Source organism: Kwoniella dejecticola, chromosome 7, assembly GCF_000512565.2.
Source record: "Kwoniella dejecticola CBS 10117 chromosome 7, complete sequence".
NCBI classification, from domain to species: Eukaryota; Fungi; Basidiomycota; class Tremellomycetes; order Tremellales; family Cryptococcaceae; genus Kwoniella; species Kwoniella dejecticola.
In genome coordinates this window covers 1,012,357-1,026,761 of record NC_089307.1, presented here as the reverse complement: position 1 = coordinate 1,026,761, position 14,405 = coordinate 1,012,357, and the positions used below count along the sequence as shown (strand labels likewise).

The window sequence follows — 14,405 nt, the reverse complement described above, 5'->3', positions numbered from 1 at the left end:
GAAGGGAAATGCATATACTCTGAATTCATGCAGTATACCTTGATTGTTTGATAGTCATGGTCATGCCGTCTCTACATAGGATGGGACACTCGTTGTGAGATGTGATACCTTCATGTACTCTGTCTCTTTGATTATCACTCATCCCCAACCGAGAGGAGCGCGAGCCGGTGGTCCCGGAGAGATCGAAACCCTGATTGGGTGTGTATTCGTGTGTGTGTGTGTGGTTGCTATGACACCCAAAGGAGGGTTACTACACCTTGAGTACTAAAAAATCAGGTACGATCAGCAGGAGCACCGAGTCAAGGTGTATCAAGATACATAAAGGCCTTGTTGGAATTGTCCTTCATCTACGGCCATAGAATCCAGAAAGCACCGGGTCCCGTCTGCTCCCCGCAGTTAAGTTGGATATCGCTCGGTTAGTACCAAGATGGGGGACCACTTGGGAATCCCGGGTGCTGTAGTTTTTGTTTTGGGGGTTCACTTGCCGTTCAACGAAAATGAAGTTCGTTGGAAGAAGAAGATTTCCCTTCCACGAAGGGTTGTGATCGCTCTATAATTCCCCGCAAGGTCCTTTGGCTTGTGTGTCCGTGTGTGTGTGTGTATGTATGTGTCTCTGCCTTGCAAGATTAGCGCGAATTTGAAACGATAACCGGCCGGTGCAGAAACGCGTAGGATAGCCGGTAGGATCCTATGACCTCACACCAATCACGCTGTTTCCAAGGCAGATAAGATAATGTTGTTGATATGTTGATATGATTCGACATGGACCATCGATCATCGTGAAGCACTTTGGTTTCATTTATCAACTCAAGCAAAGGGGCTGGCGGATCATTACAAATACTGTACAAGCTGGCGTCTCTTTATGTGGTCGCCGATCAAAACCGCTCTCCTGGTTCTTTCTCCGCTCATCCCTTCAGCATTGATACCCAACTTTGACAAACACAGTTCAAATGGGACTTACGATGGGCCATTCACCGACGGCGGAGTATGGTCAAAAGCCTTTGAACACGCGAAGGAAGTGACTAAGCACTTGTCATTAGAGGAGAAGGCGAGTCGTATCAAGCTTTATCATCCATCGAGTAGCTGTTCTGATCTGGACAAGCATGACTGTTCTAGGTGAATCTCACGACAGCTGTGACGGGTCCTTGCCAAGCAAACTCTGGAGGTGTACCTAGGCTGGACATCCCTGGACTATGCTTCAACGACGGTCGTGGGTATCAATGGGCATTCCAGATCGTCGTTGAATCGGTAAATGTACGTGAAGTCTGACTGGAATGGGGTATATAGCTTCAGGACCCAGGTATACGGATTTCGTTACCCAGTGGCCATCAGAGTTCACGGCCGCTGCATCCTTTGACAGAGAACTTATCGAAGGAAGAGCCAGAAGGATAGGCAAGGAGTTCAGGGGGAAAGGCATAAATGTTGAATTGGGTCCCGTGAGTTCACAGATCCTCAAGCAATCCTCATAATCCGCTGACGAAGATTTAGGTGACTGGTGGTCCGCTGGGTAGGTCGTAAGTCCGATTGCTCTTCCTTCCATGAAGTACCTAGAAAATTGATGCAGGGCGGTCAGACCATATGCAGGACGGAACTGGGAGGGTGAGCTTTAGCAATCCGATTTCATGCGTGATCTCTCGGAACTTGTCGAGTTGATAGTCTCACTGCTCAGCATTCACGCCCGATCCCTACCTGTCATCGACACTTTCATTCTTGACTGTCAGAGGCATGCAGCAATCCGGCTTGATCACCTGCGCCAAACACTATATACTGTATGAGCAAGAACCGGTGTGCGACGGTCCCCTGGATGACGAAGGCGGAAGGACTGGATGTGAAGACATATCAAGTGAAGTCGACGGTACGCTGCGCAGATGCGCTCGCGCTTTGCTTACCATTCGACAGCTGGCAAGCTTATGAATGAAAATGCAGACAAAACGATGAAAGAGCTGTATCTGCCCAGTTTCGCTGAGACTGTCCGAGCCGGGACAGGAGCTGTCATGTGGTGAGTCTTTGAATCCAGTCCCGGTCTATGTTCTTGCTGAACGTACTTAATACTAGCTCGTATAACAAGATCAACGGTACTGCTGCTTGCGAGAGTAATGATGCTCTCAACCGAGTCTTGAAGGAAGAATTGGGTTTCAGAGGCTTGTGAGTAGCAATTACCTGGCATGCTTCCAAAAATGCTGAATGCTACTGACTGACCGGTCGAGAGTAGCGTTCTAGTGAGTCGAATCAACGATTGGTCTGTCTTCGATTGCGACCTAGCTGATGGTGTCCACGAAAGAGCGATTTCGGGGCGACGCATTCCACTGTTGCTTCTGCCTTGAACGGTATGGACATGGAACTGCCCGGAGAATACTTTTGTAAGTCCCAAGCGTGTGAGCCCTTGCAGATACCACCTGACATCTTACCCTGTTCAGATGGGCAGAGGCTGCTACAGGCTATCAACAAAGGATCGATACCCGAATCGAGACTGGACGATATGGTGCAAAGGTCAGTTCAGAGATCGGATCTCGAGGTTCACCCGGTTGTGAGCTGATAATTCGTCATTAGGATACTCACACCGTGGTACGCTTCACAACAACATACGAATTATCCCCGAATTAACTACCAGAAGTATGATCTGAGCGACAGCAAGGAAGTCAATGGCCATGTGTGGACGAATGAGCACGTCGATGTGAGGAAGGACAATGCGATCTACGCTAGAAAAGTAGCCGCTGAATCGACCGTGTGAGCTCAGTCTCATATGTTTTGCACCTGCTTCTAGAACAGTGAAAGCTGAAAGTTCTGACTTCAAGACTACTTAAGAACTCTGGCGTTCTCCCGTTGAGGGGAATCAGGAGAATCGGTGTATTCGGTACCGACGCAGATTACCCATCTACACTCAGCGGCTGTGGGCCGGATCTCTTCTGCTTGGTCGGCTCAAAGAGGAGGTATTGGAATGGCACAGTCACCATCGGCGGGGGATCAGGAGCTGCTTATGCGGATTATATCGTACGTCGATCCCATGCCCTCCTCTCTGTTTCTTCTCGTATATAAGCACTCGGCATGAAACCCCTTGACGGCTTCCCAAATATCCTTGAAACAGCGCTTATCCCCAATGACAGGCCGCCCCCATCGAAGCTATGTCTCTGAGAGCCAGACAAAGTGGAATCCGTGTCGACCATGTCCTGCAAAATGATCCAGCGCACTACGGCTCGATGGCGTGGATAGCCTATCAATCTGAAGTCTGCCTAGTGTTCGTCTCGCTCTTCCTGGTGGAAGGTTGGGATCGAGAACATCTGAGGCTCGACAAAAAGGGTGAAGATCTTATCAAGCATGTTGAGAAGAACTGCGCAGGGGAGGTCGTGGTTGTCATGCATGCTGGTGGACAAGTGATTGTCGAAGATTGGGTACGTTATCTCGAACACCTGTCCCTGATGGGAAGCTGCTTGTATAGTGGCTAATAAAGATGTATGGTATTAGATTGATCTTCCCAAGATTGGAGCGGTACTATTTGCGGGATATCCAGGTGAGACATGCTTTCTCCGCGATCTGTGTCTGCAGTAGCTCATTTTTATTCGATCGTAGGGCAAGAGACCGGAAACGCTTTGGTTGATATACTTTGGGGAGACGTCAATCCATCTGCAAAGGTCAGTGAAAGGGTCTGCGTTGTCATCGTCATGTCTCCCGTCTCACTGATGATAGATAAACCTCTAGCTGCCCTTCACAATGGGTAAGAAGGCTGAGGACTGGCCAAAAAATAACATCGTCAGAGATATGGTCAGTCCATGATCTTCATCTTCTGCTTGCCTGTGTGAGCTTCTTTCTTATAAGGAGAAAGCCTAACGTGTTTCTCCACTTTCCACCTTTAAAGGGCAAAGGTCATTATCCAGTCTCCAAATTTACCGAAGGTCTAGCTATAGATTACAAGTGGTTCGACAAGCACGATATAAACCCAAGATTCGAGTTTGGCTACGGGTTGAGGTACGTGGATTTTCATCTTTTGCAGTTGCTTGGTGAGGCTGATGAATATCGCCATGTCTTGTCCATAGCTACACGAACTTCGAGCTCTCTGGATTTGACATTGCTGAGATGTACGAGAAGGATCAAGATAGTATACAGCGAACAAATGAGCGGTTCAAGGGAGAAAGAGGACTATATGATACTTTGGTGAGTGGACCTCGGTAATTACACATCTGGTCGCTTTGAAGTGGGTCTGAGATAGCCGGAGCTGAAGCTGCTATCGTGTTCCTATAGTATGTGGCTAGGGTCAATGTCACGAATGTAGGTAAAGTTGCTGGAGCGGAAGTGGTCCAGCTTGTAAGTGTTATCCAGTACACCAATCTCAGTTTACAGTATTCCTCAACTTCAAAGTTTCGGGGATCGAACTAATACAAATGGATTTATAGTATATGTCTTTCCCCAAAAGCGAGAAAGACCAACCGCCAAAACATCTCAGAGGGTACGGCAAGAAGTATCTCGAAGTTGGGCAAACGACTACCATTTCGTTCCCGCTCGTGAGTTTCGTCTGCCATGCGAATTGGTGCGAAGAGCCAATGATCAATCTCAAAGAATCTGACTGACCGAATGGCTGTGTTTTGTAGCGCAAGAAGGATTTATCAATCTGGGACGTAAAACAACAGCTCTGGAAAATACCCCATGGAACATTCACTTTTAGGGTAGGAACCAGTTCACGGTCGTTACCTCTGAAGCTGGAAGTCGACATCCAGACTTATTACTAAGTAAAGTAGGTCACAATCATAAGGTGACCAAGTGATTGGGACTTGACCATCAAAGACACGATTAAAAGCTGCGTAAGCGATGGATTGTCTTGCCTTGTAAAACAGGTTATTCGAGATAGTATATATACGTGTAACATTAGTGTTCTATTGTACAACCGTGTTTTGTGCGCGAGGTCGAGGATTTCTTTATGCCCAGACTTGATCGGGCGATACCAAGATATCTTTCCCGTTAAATCGGACATAGCGTTTTGTCTAATACGCATGACAATTATCAGCATCAGCATTCCCTTACATCTGGTGCCGCTGAATAAGGGGTGAGGAACCGAATGATATTCGGGTCATCATTGTATCTGAATTGATTCGACTCACGCTATCTTTCGGCATAGATTTCCGCATGTCTGCAGATCCGAGAAGGATCATCGATTAGCGCACTGCTGCGTCCTTGCGTTCCTACGACACGCAAGGAGACGAAAGCGGATACTGGAGATGAGAAATTGGGTGAGATGGACTCACCGAATCCATCTAATTCGTCTCGCGTAGAACCTATTCCCTCCATACCATGGTAATAGCTGTAGAGAAGAATTCGGGTCGGTCAGTCAGCAATTATTCTCATTGTCAATCTGAAAAGCATTACTGGAGCCCATTGTCTGCGCATAGAGGGAAAGAAAAGGTGGAATGGGAGTTAATGATGACGGAGTGGGTTCAGAATAGCAAGGAAGCCTGATAGCGGCGAGCGAAGCGACAAGGTAGTAACGTAGCAAGGTAGCACGGTGAGAAGATAGCAAGGTGGGAAGGTGGAAAGCTGGGAAGGTAAAGGCTCGACTCACTCAACTACCCTTCGATAAACACTATATCCCATCTTCTCATACATTTCTATCGCTCTCTTATTATTACACCGCACGAACAGGTCTACGAACCATGCGTCCACTCCATCTATATTACCTTCTTGGCTCCCTTCACTGTCGACTTCGACTTCGGCTTCGTCGCCATGAGCATGAGGATGGTGATCGTGATGGCCACCGCAATTCGAATGATCGTGCTCATCTTCGGGAATGTGATTATGGTTTGATATTCGTGGATTAGACCCTGATAAACTTTCTAAAAGATTCATCAACGTCCTTGCTAAGCCTAACGACCGATACTCCGGAGCGATAGAAAGCGCTGTCAGGTGGCCGTGGTGTTGTGGATCAGGCGCAGGGGGCTCATGTTTAGCTATCACTGTTGAGCGTTAAGCGAGGATGATGCATGATATTGTCAGCTTCGTTCGATCTGAAGGCAATAGGAATGGATAAGACCGGAATGCAAAGCCAGCACTCCAGTCTAACCATCCGCCCAAGACTCAGCTAACATCGACGCAACTCACTATAAGCTTTGATAGACGGATCAAAGGCGCCTTCGACAGCGACGCAGAAATCGGGCCACTGGGCAGTGTACGAAGCGTAATATCCATTATGGTACTAGTCATACATGCGAGGGTTCGTCAGCAAATTGTTTCTTAGGGTAATATCCGACATCGTCATGTCATCACCACATCTTCTAATGACTCGAATTGAGTATCAGATAAATGGCAGAATGAGGAATTAAGAATGAAGGACTTCAGAGCTCATGCAGCTTTCGACTGTCCGATAACCAAGACACTCGGACACTAAGGAAATCATCGTTCAATAACTCACGGTAGCTGTCCACGCATCCGAATTGACATTATTGAATCTCAATATATCCGTAGGATCGAACGGGCGGATCATTGACATTACTGCAACGATGCCTAGGCAGATTTACTCCGTTCGCTTTGGGTTTGAGTTTGAATTTGACTTTAACTCTGGATGTTGGATATTGAATACTGTGTATCGTTGTCAGATATTACCCGGCTTAGTCGGATGTGAGGAGCTGTTCGTCGAATTGGTATGCTGAAATTATGCAGTTCAAAAGTGAGTGCAGATAACCAAGACGAGCAAGACAGTATATAAAGTATTCTATCCTGTACAAGCCAGAAATCGGCAACCAACTTACGAACGCACGAACGAACGAATCCAACGCACGTGACTTGGCGTTTTGTATCATTACTTTGCGCCAGTTTGCGCCAGTAGACATATGCCCCATGATTTGCTATATCGTGGATGGAACTTCGAGCTCATACATCCGTAAGAATACAAGTCCAGATAAGAGAGCCACAGTATATAGTACATCCGTACTGGAAGTAGTCCCGTAAAAAGACCAGAATGGATGAAAATTAAATAAAACTAACATAATCCCCATGTATTGTTATTACCTTGTCCTTGTCCTTGCCTTTGTCCTTCATTGTCTTGTTGATTCCGACTCTGCCCCTGAGTTTGCGTTTGCGTTTGCGTACCAGCGTGTGTATTTTGTCCTCGTGCTTGTGCTAATCCTTGTCCTTGCCCATGTGTTTGTCCGAGGTTCAACCCATTCGAAGAGGACGACAGCCCATCAAAGAGTCCCGCCCAATCGCTCATACCTAAATTACTATCTCTCCTGTTCATATCCCATATCGATCCGCTATTCCCACTTCCGGGGAAGATCGTGTTGGCGAGCGTATTGGAATTTGTGTTCGCCTGGGTGTTCGTATTCGCATTTTGTCCAAGTGGGAATACTTGTTGGTTATTATGACTCTGACTCTGATTCCGATTCTGATCATGCTTAGTATGGTGTGTTGACGTAGAACCGGTATTGGCAGTAGTATTGATATTCGGAGTAGGGTTCGTTGGTTGAGGTGAAGTCAAAAAATCGAATATCGGATCCGAACTCTCCGAAGTGATCATTGGTGTTTGGGTATGAGTATCTAAACCGAAAGAAGACATCAAAGAGAAGAAATCATCTTTCATCCCTCCTCCCATTTCACCTAACATGCTTGCCCAGTCATCGGTACTTTGCAACCCACCAGTCAGATGAGCTTGATGGAATGAGGGGTTCTGTTGCTGTATAGAAGAGGAACCTTGGAATTGGTATTGCTGAGTGTGTGGTTGTTGCTGTTGTTGCAAAGGGTACGAGGAATTGAATGACTGATGATTGAGAGGCGAATGCGAGTGTGGAGGGAAGTCACTGTTCAAGCTCTCTAAACTCAAACTCAGCCCATTGTTGCCGTTATTGGCGTTGTTATTGTTGCCCATCACACCTGTCGGACTAGCGAGTGAGTTCGGTAGAAGGGTACTTTGCTGATTCGTAGGTATATTTTGTGGTTGTGCCAGTCCATACCCTTGTCCTTGTCCTTGTCCTTGCGAAGAAGACCCGTCGTAATTACTGCCTAGGATCGACTGTGTTGACGACAAGCCTGCGCTGGGATCAAGCAAGTTGTTGTTCTGATTATAGGTAGGTTGATAAGTAGGGATACCGATCGGTCCATCCTGATGTATCATAGACGGTGGTGTAGGTCCAATATCAAACAAGCGCGCAATCATCTCTTCAGCCGTACTTTCAATTCCGATTCCTGCTAATCCAGGTCCAGGTCCAGGACTGCCCAAAACACCATCTGCCGAGTCTTTCTTGTGTCCTGCGGTCTGGCCAACGGTGCCCATACCGTTCTCCCATGCACTGACTAACTCCCTGAATAAGCCTTCGTGCCTGCTCGCAGCCTTGAATTTCGATCCGAAGACCCCTAAAGCAGATTGACATTTCCGAATGGCATTTTCGGCTTTCTGCCTATCCGACTCCGACAAGTACGGATGAAAGGTCGTGATGATATGTAGGAGGGTCAGACCGGCCAGGAAAAGTCGGTAGAATCGCCAAGTGGATAGCTTGGACTGGACAACAGGTGGTTGGAGATAATTGTATTGAGTCTGAATGAGGATAAGTCAGTCATAGCAAGGTGCAAAGTGAAAATTGACCTACGTCACACAGAGCAGCAGCCGAGTCGAGACAAAGGGTGACATATCGTCCAGCAGCCTTGCAGCTGGCGACAATAGGTCTCAAAAGCAATTGAACACACTAAGAATGGGAAATCAGCTACATCGTCATTCGCAAGAATATACCGCTCACATTGTGATATTCCAATTCCCACTGCTCGTGGGGCAGCATCGGTATGCCTTCTTTGGGTTGAGGATGACATGCCCTCCACTGATCAAGCCGTCTAAGTAAGTCATCAACCTCATCGTACGATTGTCTTTCCGGCTCTGCGGTGTGTGCGTCCGGATCTCTGGGTCGTAAGGGTTTGTCAAGTCGATATATCGCGTCGCTATCAATCATGTAAGCCCATTGTCCTCAGATGGCCGTGTCCAGTATTCAGTGCACTTACGTGATCATCTGCTTGAGCTGGTTCATCCGTATGTTATGGATGGCAGAAGTCATCTGCCCAGAGATTGTCAATTGCCTTTCTGCAGCAATTTGTATGCCGTCAAGTACTCACAGAAGATACCGGTCCATACCCATTATTGTACTCATCACCGGGTCTTCGTCCAGCCATAAGCTCAATCTGGCGATTCTGCATAGCATATAAAGCTCTCGCATCACCGAAATCAACGTCGACATTCAATGGTAATTCGGCATCAATGTCCCGATCTTGTATGCCCGCCGGACGACCAAGTTGAGCAGCCATCATTCTGAAAGTATTCACATCAATCAGCTTTGCTTAGCCTTTCTGAGTAGGTTCACTGAAGAAGAAAAAGGGGTTTACTCTGAACTTACCGATCGAGGGTATAAACCGCCCAAAAGACCCTTTTCTTCATCTCATATCTCATCGGATCTTTCTCCCTTTCGCTCCTTGACCTCAATCGGCGGTGCATTCCAAGTTCAACGGCAGTACGCATAGCCAAACCGCCGACTTGCCACACGGCCACTTCGGCCGTCGGGTGTCTCAGGCCGTATATGATCAACAGGACTAATGCTTGCACGGTCGCAACGGAGTGATGGGATGTCAAGGTTGACAAACACGCCACAGCTGCGTTGTAGTATACCTAGAGGCCAATAGGTATCAGCAAAACCGATGCCGACAAGTCATAACGCGGATGATGAGGAGCGGGGTATGACTCACTTCGTGCGACACGGCGCCTTCTAGCTTCTCATCCTCACTCAATCTAGCTCCGTATCCATAACACAACCACAGGAAGAAACTCGCGAGATTCCGCCTTTCGTCGTTGCCCGTCCCGACGCCCCAGAGGGGTCTGCCTTGACATATCGCCTGACGATTTTCATGCCAATTCTTGACCGCGGTCCAATCGAAGCACCCATACCTAGCTTGGATATGCTCGTACACCAGTTCCAGATAATGCGTTGCCAGTGCAGGCGGCGGTAAAGGAGGTGTCGGATGGTGTAAGGTGTACTCCAAGGCGGATTGGACAGAGGCTAATTCCGGCGGAGCAAGGTAGGAGAACCGAGATAAGTGGGAACGAGGTTGAGTGGCTTCTCTGGGTCGACGCAGAGCACTTTGATGGGTGATTTACGAACAATCATTGTTTTAGCTAAAGTTCACTGCCAAGGTGATGATGCCTTCCGGCATGAAGGATCTTGTCAAGAAAGAATGCTGTTACTCACGTTGCACATACTCGAGCCCAATTGATCCCCGAACTAGGACCCACATAGACCGGTTCTTCCCCGCCACCAAGACTCAGCATTCCTATACCCAGCGCCAAGTCCTGCTCATCTTCTTCCCCATCCACCGTCAACTCCGGTCCACCACTTCCAGTCGAGGGTACACTCGATGGCCCTTCTTCAACTTTCACTTCTATAGTATTGTTATTACCGTTGTTGTCATTAGCGTTGTTGATCGGGATTGGAGCTGTCGGAGGTGGCGCCGCTGCTGCTGCTGCTGAATCAGGCTGTGTCGATGAGGGCGGGTATACTTGGTTGAGCTTGTTCACTGCTGCTGATCTAGCTTCGGCTGGCATTTGTATATGATCCGATGCAAACGACGAAGAAGGATTGGCTTTTCGCAATTCCACTTCGAGAGCCGCACATCGAGCTTCAAGCTGTGATACGTATCTGCAGGGTGGTAATGGAGCTGGCATCAGCACGGATCGAGGAACGAAGCCTATGGAAATAACTTTCGCTTTGTCATGAAGATCAGCAGATATACTTACTCCAGTAAGAAGATCTCATTCGGCGTTCTTTCAAGATACACACACTCCTTCTTCGCAGTCAAGCAATTCGTACATGTCGGGACCGGACTCGTGCCAGGTGGAGCAGGTACGCATTTCGCTTTACGTTCTTTACATCTTACACAAGCTATCGCACCTCTCTTCGGCGCCAAGGACCGTTTCTTGCTTCCTCCTCCGCCTGCTGCTGTCGAGGAAGATGTTCCCGCGGCGGACGATGTTGTTGAAGGTTTCGGTTCCGCTGGCATGTTGTTGATTGCTACCTAATCGAGCTCTCTTTGTTTGAACAATTTAATGGGATAGGATGATCAGACGATCGATAGTATATGGTCGATCGTTGGCACTATCGCTATTGTTATCGCTATAAACAGTATAGGTCTAAAGGAACGATTGAAGGGGCCATATCGGTTCGCTTTTGAAGCTTATCTTCTTGGCTCTTATACGTCTGCGCCTGGAGATACGAGGATCCGAATGTACCGCTCAGATCCGATTGTAAGGTGATGATGATGGTGAGGATGGCTGACGTCAATATGAGAAGAGAAGGGTTGGTCAAATACTATCTATCTATCTTCCCTTCTTGAGAAGCTCGAAAGGAAGGTACGGATACGATATATTGCAATATGTGATCAAAGGTAGCACAAGTGGATGATTTGTAAGGGAGATTATACAGAACCAAGGAACCGGTTCGGTCATATGAAAATTGTTGACGAGTAAACGAGTAAGAATAACCGGTCTCAGATTCGATTTACTCGATTTACTTATTAAGCTTGTTGAGCGGTGATAACGAGTTACGAGCCATAGAAAAAATGGGGACCCATGCAAAGTGAGTCGTAAGTCGGATGTCATCACTCTCGCCCTACCTCCCAGGTCGAATGCATGCAGCATGCAGGCCAATTATACATACCCCGTGCATAAACATAATCTGCCCCTCGTGATTTGCTAATTGCGTGTGTCTGTGTATATCGCTGATTGCTAAAATTGATAATTACCTTTTCGGGTCAGGTGTCGACCGAGTACCCATTTTACGGTAACAAGTGATGAGAATCTTGGCATCAACCCAGTTGTTCATTCCTTTTATTCATAGCATGATATTAGAAAGAGGAAGAAGAAGTATGTGTATAGTGGTCATGATGATGACGGATGATCCGTCTTTTGCGTGTGGGCTATGTGCGTTATGCGAATGATGTATTGTTGAACAAATGGTATGAACGTATGAACTCGGATAACAAGGAGATAAGAGAAAAGGAAGGATTGTACAAGGCCGTGTCAAAATGATCAGATCCTCGGCCGCAAAGTCATCTGAAGCTGGCTCGGCTTGGCTGCTGGTATTTCTCCTACGCTTACGCTATACCATTCGAATACGGTACTTCGTGGAACAGATAAGACTATGTGGAATGTAAAAAGCATATCGCGTCAGTCATGATCCAATGTGATAAGAAAGCAATTCTTTCAACTGCGATACATGGACGCAGGAGGGGACGCAGAAGCAGCCGGTCCAAAAGACACTCACGACAGACTCCCCGAAATGACTTCTCCTGATAGTCTCAGCCAAGACATGACTAACGTCAATCACATCAATCTTGTTGGTCTGTTCCGTATTCTCGTGCTGGGGTATCGTATTTGTGATGACCAGCTTCTCCATCCCGCTCTCATTGATCACCTTGATCGCTGGTCCACTCAAAATCCCATGCGTCGCGAACGCATATACCTTCGTTGCTCCAGCTTCCAGTAAATTTCTAGCCGCCAATCCCAACGTCCCACAAGTGTCCGCCATATCATCGACTAAGATAGCGATTTTTCCGGTGACTGTACCGACTAGGACCATTCGGGAGACTTCGTTGGCCTTCTTTCGTTCTTTGTGGAAAAGCGCGAAATCTATATTGAGTCGATCGGCAATTGATGTTGCTCTGCGGTAGTATAGAAGTATAATGGTACAGTAATACAGTCATGACAAAGTCAGCATGGTAGAATCTCTCTCACCGAAGCATTGAGTAAAATAGTACAATGGGACAAGATCAAAGAGGAAAGGATGTCAGACGAATGAGTGATACCGACACTGAAAGTGAGAGCGAAAACAAAGTGAGAGTAAGATCGTGCAGCTCACCTCTTCGCACCCCCGGCATCAGGAGAGACAATAACGCAATTCTTGACATCAATATGATCGCGCATGTACTGAATCATCGACGGCTCCGCATACAGGTTATCCACGGGGACATCGAAGAACCCCTGGATCTGCGAAGCGTGCAGATCCATAGTGATTACATGATCGCACCCCGCTTCTCTAAGCATGTTGGCCACCAATTTCGCAGTGATCGGTGCTCTGGATTTATCTTTCTTGTCTTGTCGCGCATACATGAAATGGGGGATGATAGCTGTGATTCGTTTTGCCGATGCGATCTAGTACGTAGCCCAGCCCCAGCATCAGCATCAAGTCTAAGATCTGATTCGTTTTCCTCCCTTTCCCCCTCTGCCTCTTCATCTGCCTTCACACGTCGATAGCTTTCCAACAGTCCACCAGCACACCAGCGCACGAGCAGATCAAAGCCAGACCCAGACTTACTTTACAAGCATGAATCATTATACACAATTCCATCAAATGGGTATTGACCGCTCCTGCACCCTATGGCCCAGTTCAAATCAGTATAATCGTTCCATTCATCCGACTCGGTGCTTCAGCACTTCACAGTACATAGATAGCACAGGCAGGCAGAAAGATCAGAGACAGGCAGGACGGAAGGACGGAAAGAATCACTTACAGTGTTCAATATATACACATCGTAATCCCTTACACTCTCCGTGATCGTAACCTTGGTCTCTCCTGAAGGGGGTTGAGTGATATTCGCTCGTGCGAGGGGGATCCTTAATCGTTTAGCGATCAGATGAGCTAATTCCGGGTGGGATGAGCCTGTTCATGGATCCACGACAAGATAAGTCATTCCATTAGCTCATCTTCATCTTCGTCTTCCCGTTTTTTTTTAACATGAATATGAACATCTTTCGAAGGCAACAAAGTAGATGCTACCCACCAGCAAATAGCTTGATAGTTGAATAAGCTGCTGAAGCCATTTTGACTATCTTATCTTCCAAACTATGATTTTATGGTTGAGGGTCAAGGTGAAGGGAAAAAAGTTGGGCTGTATTGACGCTGAGTATTTATTCGTCGGTTCGTCGATTTTGCCTTGAGATTGAGATTGGATTGTCGGTGCTCGAAGCACTATATCATCGCAATTGTCAAATGAGATTTGTGAAGTATGATGAATGATTTATATTGCTCGTTCCGTAAGATGTCAGATGTCAGATCCGCTTGACTCGGATTTTAGCTGTTTTCTTCTTCTCGTGTCTCGTGGAGATGCAGGGGTTCGCAGCGAAATGTCGAAAAGCCACGGCGTGGAGATTGGAGTCGGTCTGTGAAGCTGAATCGTAGTGTGTGATATTGGCGATGGTCTATCTTGTTTCCTGGACATACATGCCTTGAACCTCCCAATGGACACTCGTACTCGTACTCTACAGCCAAGCTGAAGCAGACTGACGAATTAAGGGTAAAATATCACAAATTTTGGTAATTCCTTAAATATCATTCCCCTTTAAGATCTGAGAACAGAGACTGTCAGTCGGGATGTCCGATGCACGACTACTGAAGATG

General features: G+C 47.2%; 4 protein-coding genes and 1 non-coding gene across 5 annotated transcripts; 2 read left to right on the top strand and 3 right to left on the bottom strand.

Annotated features, from left to right (window-relative positions):
* Window positions 1-348: 348 nt before the first annotated feature.
* Window positions 349-463, top strand: I303_106010. The gene has a single exon (XR_001936510.2). It is a non-coding gene; the product is annotated as a 5S ribosomal RNA (ribosomal RNA).
* Window positions 464-862: 399 nt separating this feature from the next.
* I303_106009 (uncharacterized protein) lies at window positions 863-4,721 on the top strand (the record flags this gene model as incomplete). Its single annotated transcript, XM_065969294.1, has 21 exons — window positions 863-1,048; window positions 1,117-1,210; window positions 1,288-1,436; window positions 1,489-1,514; window positions 1,565-1,599; window positions 1,670-1,855; window positions 1,927-1,999; window positions 2,056-2,145; window positions 2,284-2,360; window positions 2,418-2,490; window positions 2,551-2,727; window positions 2,796-2,991; window positions 3,105-3,389; window positions 3,463-3,508; window positions 3,568-3,629; window positions 3,697-3,759; window positions 3,854-3,963; window positions 4,032-4,149; window positions 4,237-4,299; window positions 4,389-4,496; window positions 4,584-4,721. The coding sequence occupies 21 exons, from the start codon at window positions 863-865 to the stop codon at window positions 4,719-4,721; spliced, it is 2,355 nt and encodes a 784-aa protein (XP_065825366.1).
* A 186-nt stretch (window positions 4,722-4,907) lies between these two features.
* On the bottom strand, window positions 4,908-6,472 carry I303_106008 (uncharacterized protein; the record flags this gene model as incomplete). Its single annotated transcript, XM_018409317.1, has 6 exons — window positions 4,908-4,973; window positions 5,091-5,119; window positions 5,235-5,290; window positions 5,549-5,939; window positions 6,085-6,178; window positions 6,395-6,472. 6 exons carry the CDS (start codon window positions 6,470-6,472, stop codon window positions 4,908-4,910), a joined length of 714 nt encoding a protein of 237 aa, XP_018261590.1.
* A 489-nt stretch (window positions 6,473-6,961) lies between these two features.
* On the bottom strand, window positions 6,962-11,010 carry I303_106007 (uncharacterized protein; the record flags this gene model as incomplete). Its single annotated transcript, XM_018409316.1, has 9 exons — window positions 6,962-8,512; window positions 8,565-8,660; window positions 8,712-8,907; window positions 8,968-9,020; window positions 9,079-9,271; window positions 9,357-9,625; window positions 9,703-10,093; window positions 10,203-10,649; window positions 10,748-11,010. 9 exons carry the CDS (start codon window positions 11,008-11,010, stop codon window positions 6,962-6,964), a joined length of 3,459 nt encoding a protein of 1,152 aa, XP_018261589.1.
* Window positions 11,011-12,102: 1,092 nt separating this feature from the next.
* Window positions 12,103-13,828, bottom strand: I303_106006 (uncharacterized protein; the record flags this gene model as incomplete). Its single annotated transcript, XM_018409315.1, has 6 exons — window positions 12,103-12,147; window positions 12,273-12,669; window positions 12,867-13,159; window positions 13,323-13,382; window positions 13,519-13,667; window positions 13,789-13,828. The coding sequence occupies 6 exons, from the start codon at window positions 13,826-13,828 to the stop codon at window positions 12,103-12,105; spliced, it is 984 nt and encodes a 327-aa protein (XP_018261588.1).
* Between the last annotated feature and the right edge of the window lie 577 nt (window positions 13,829-14,405).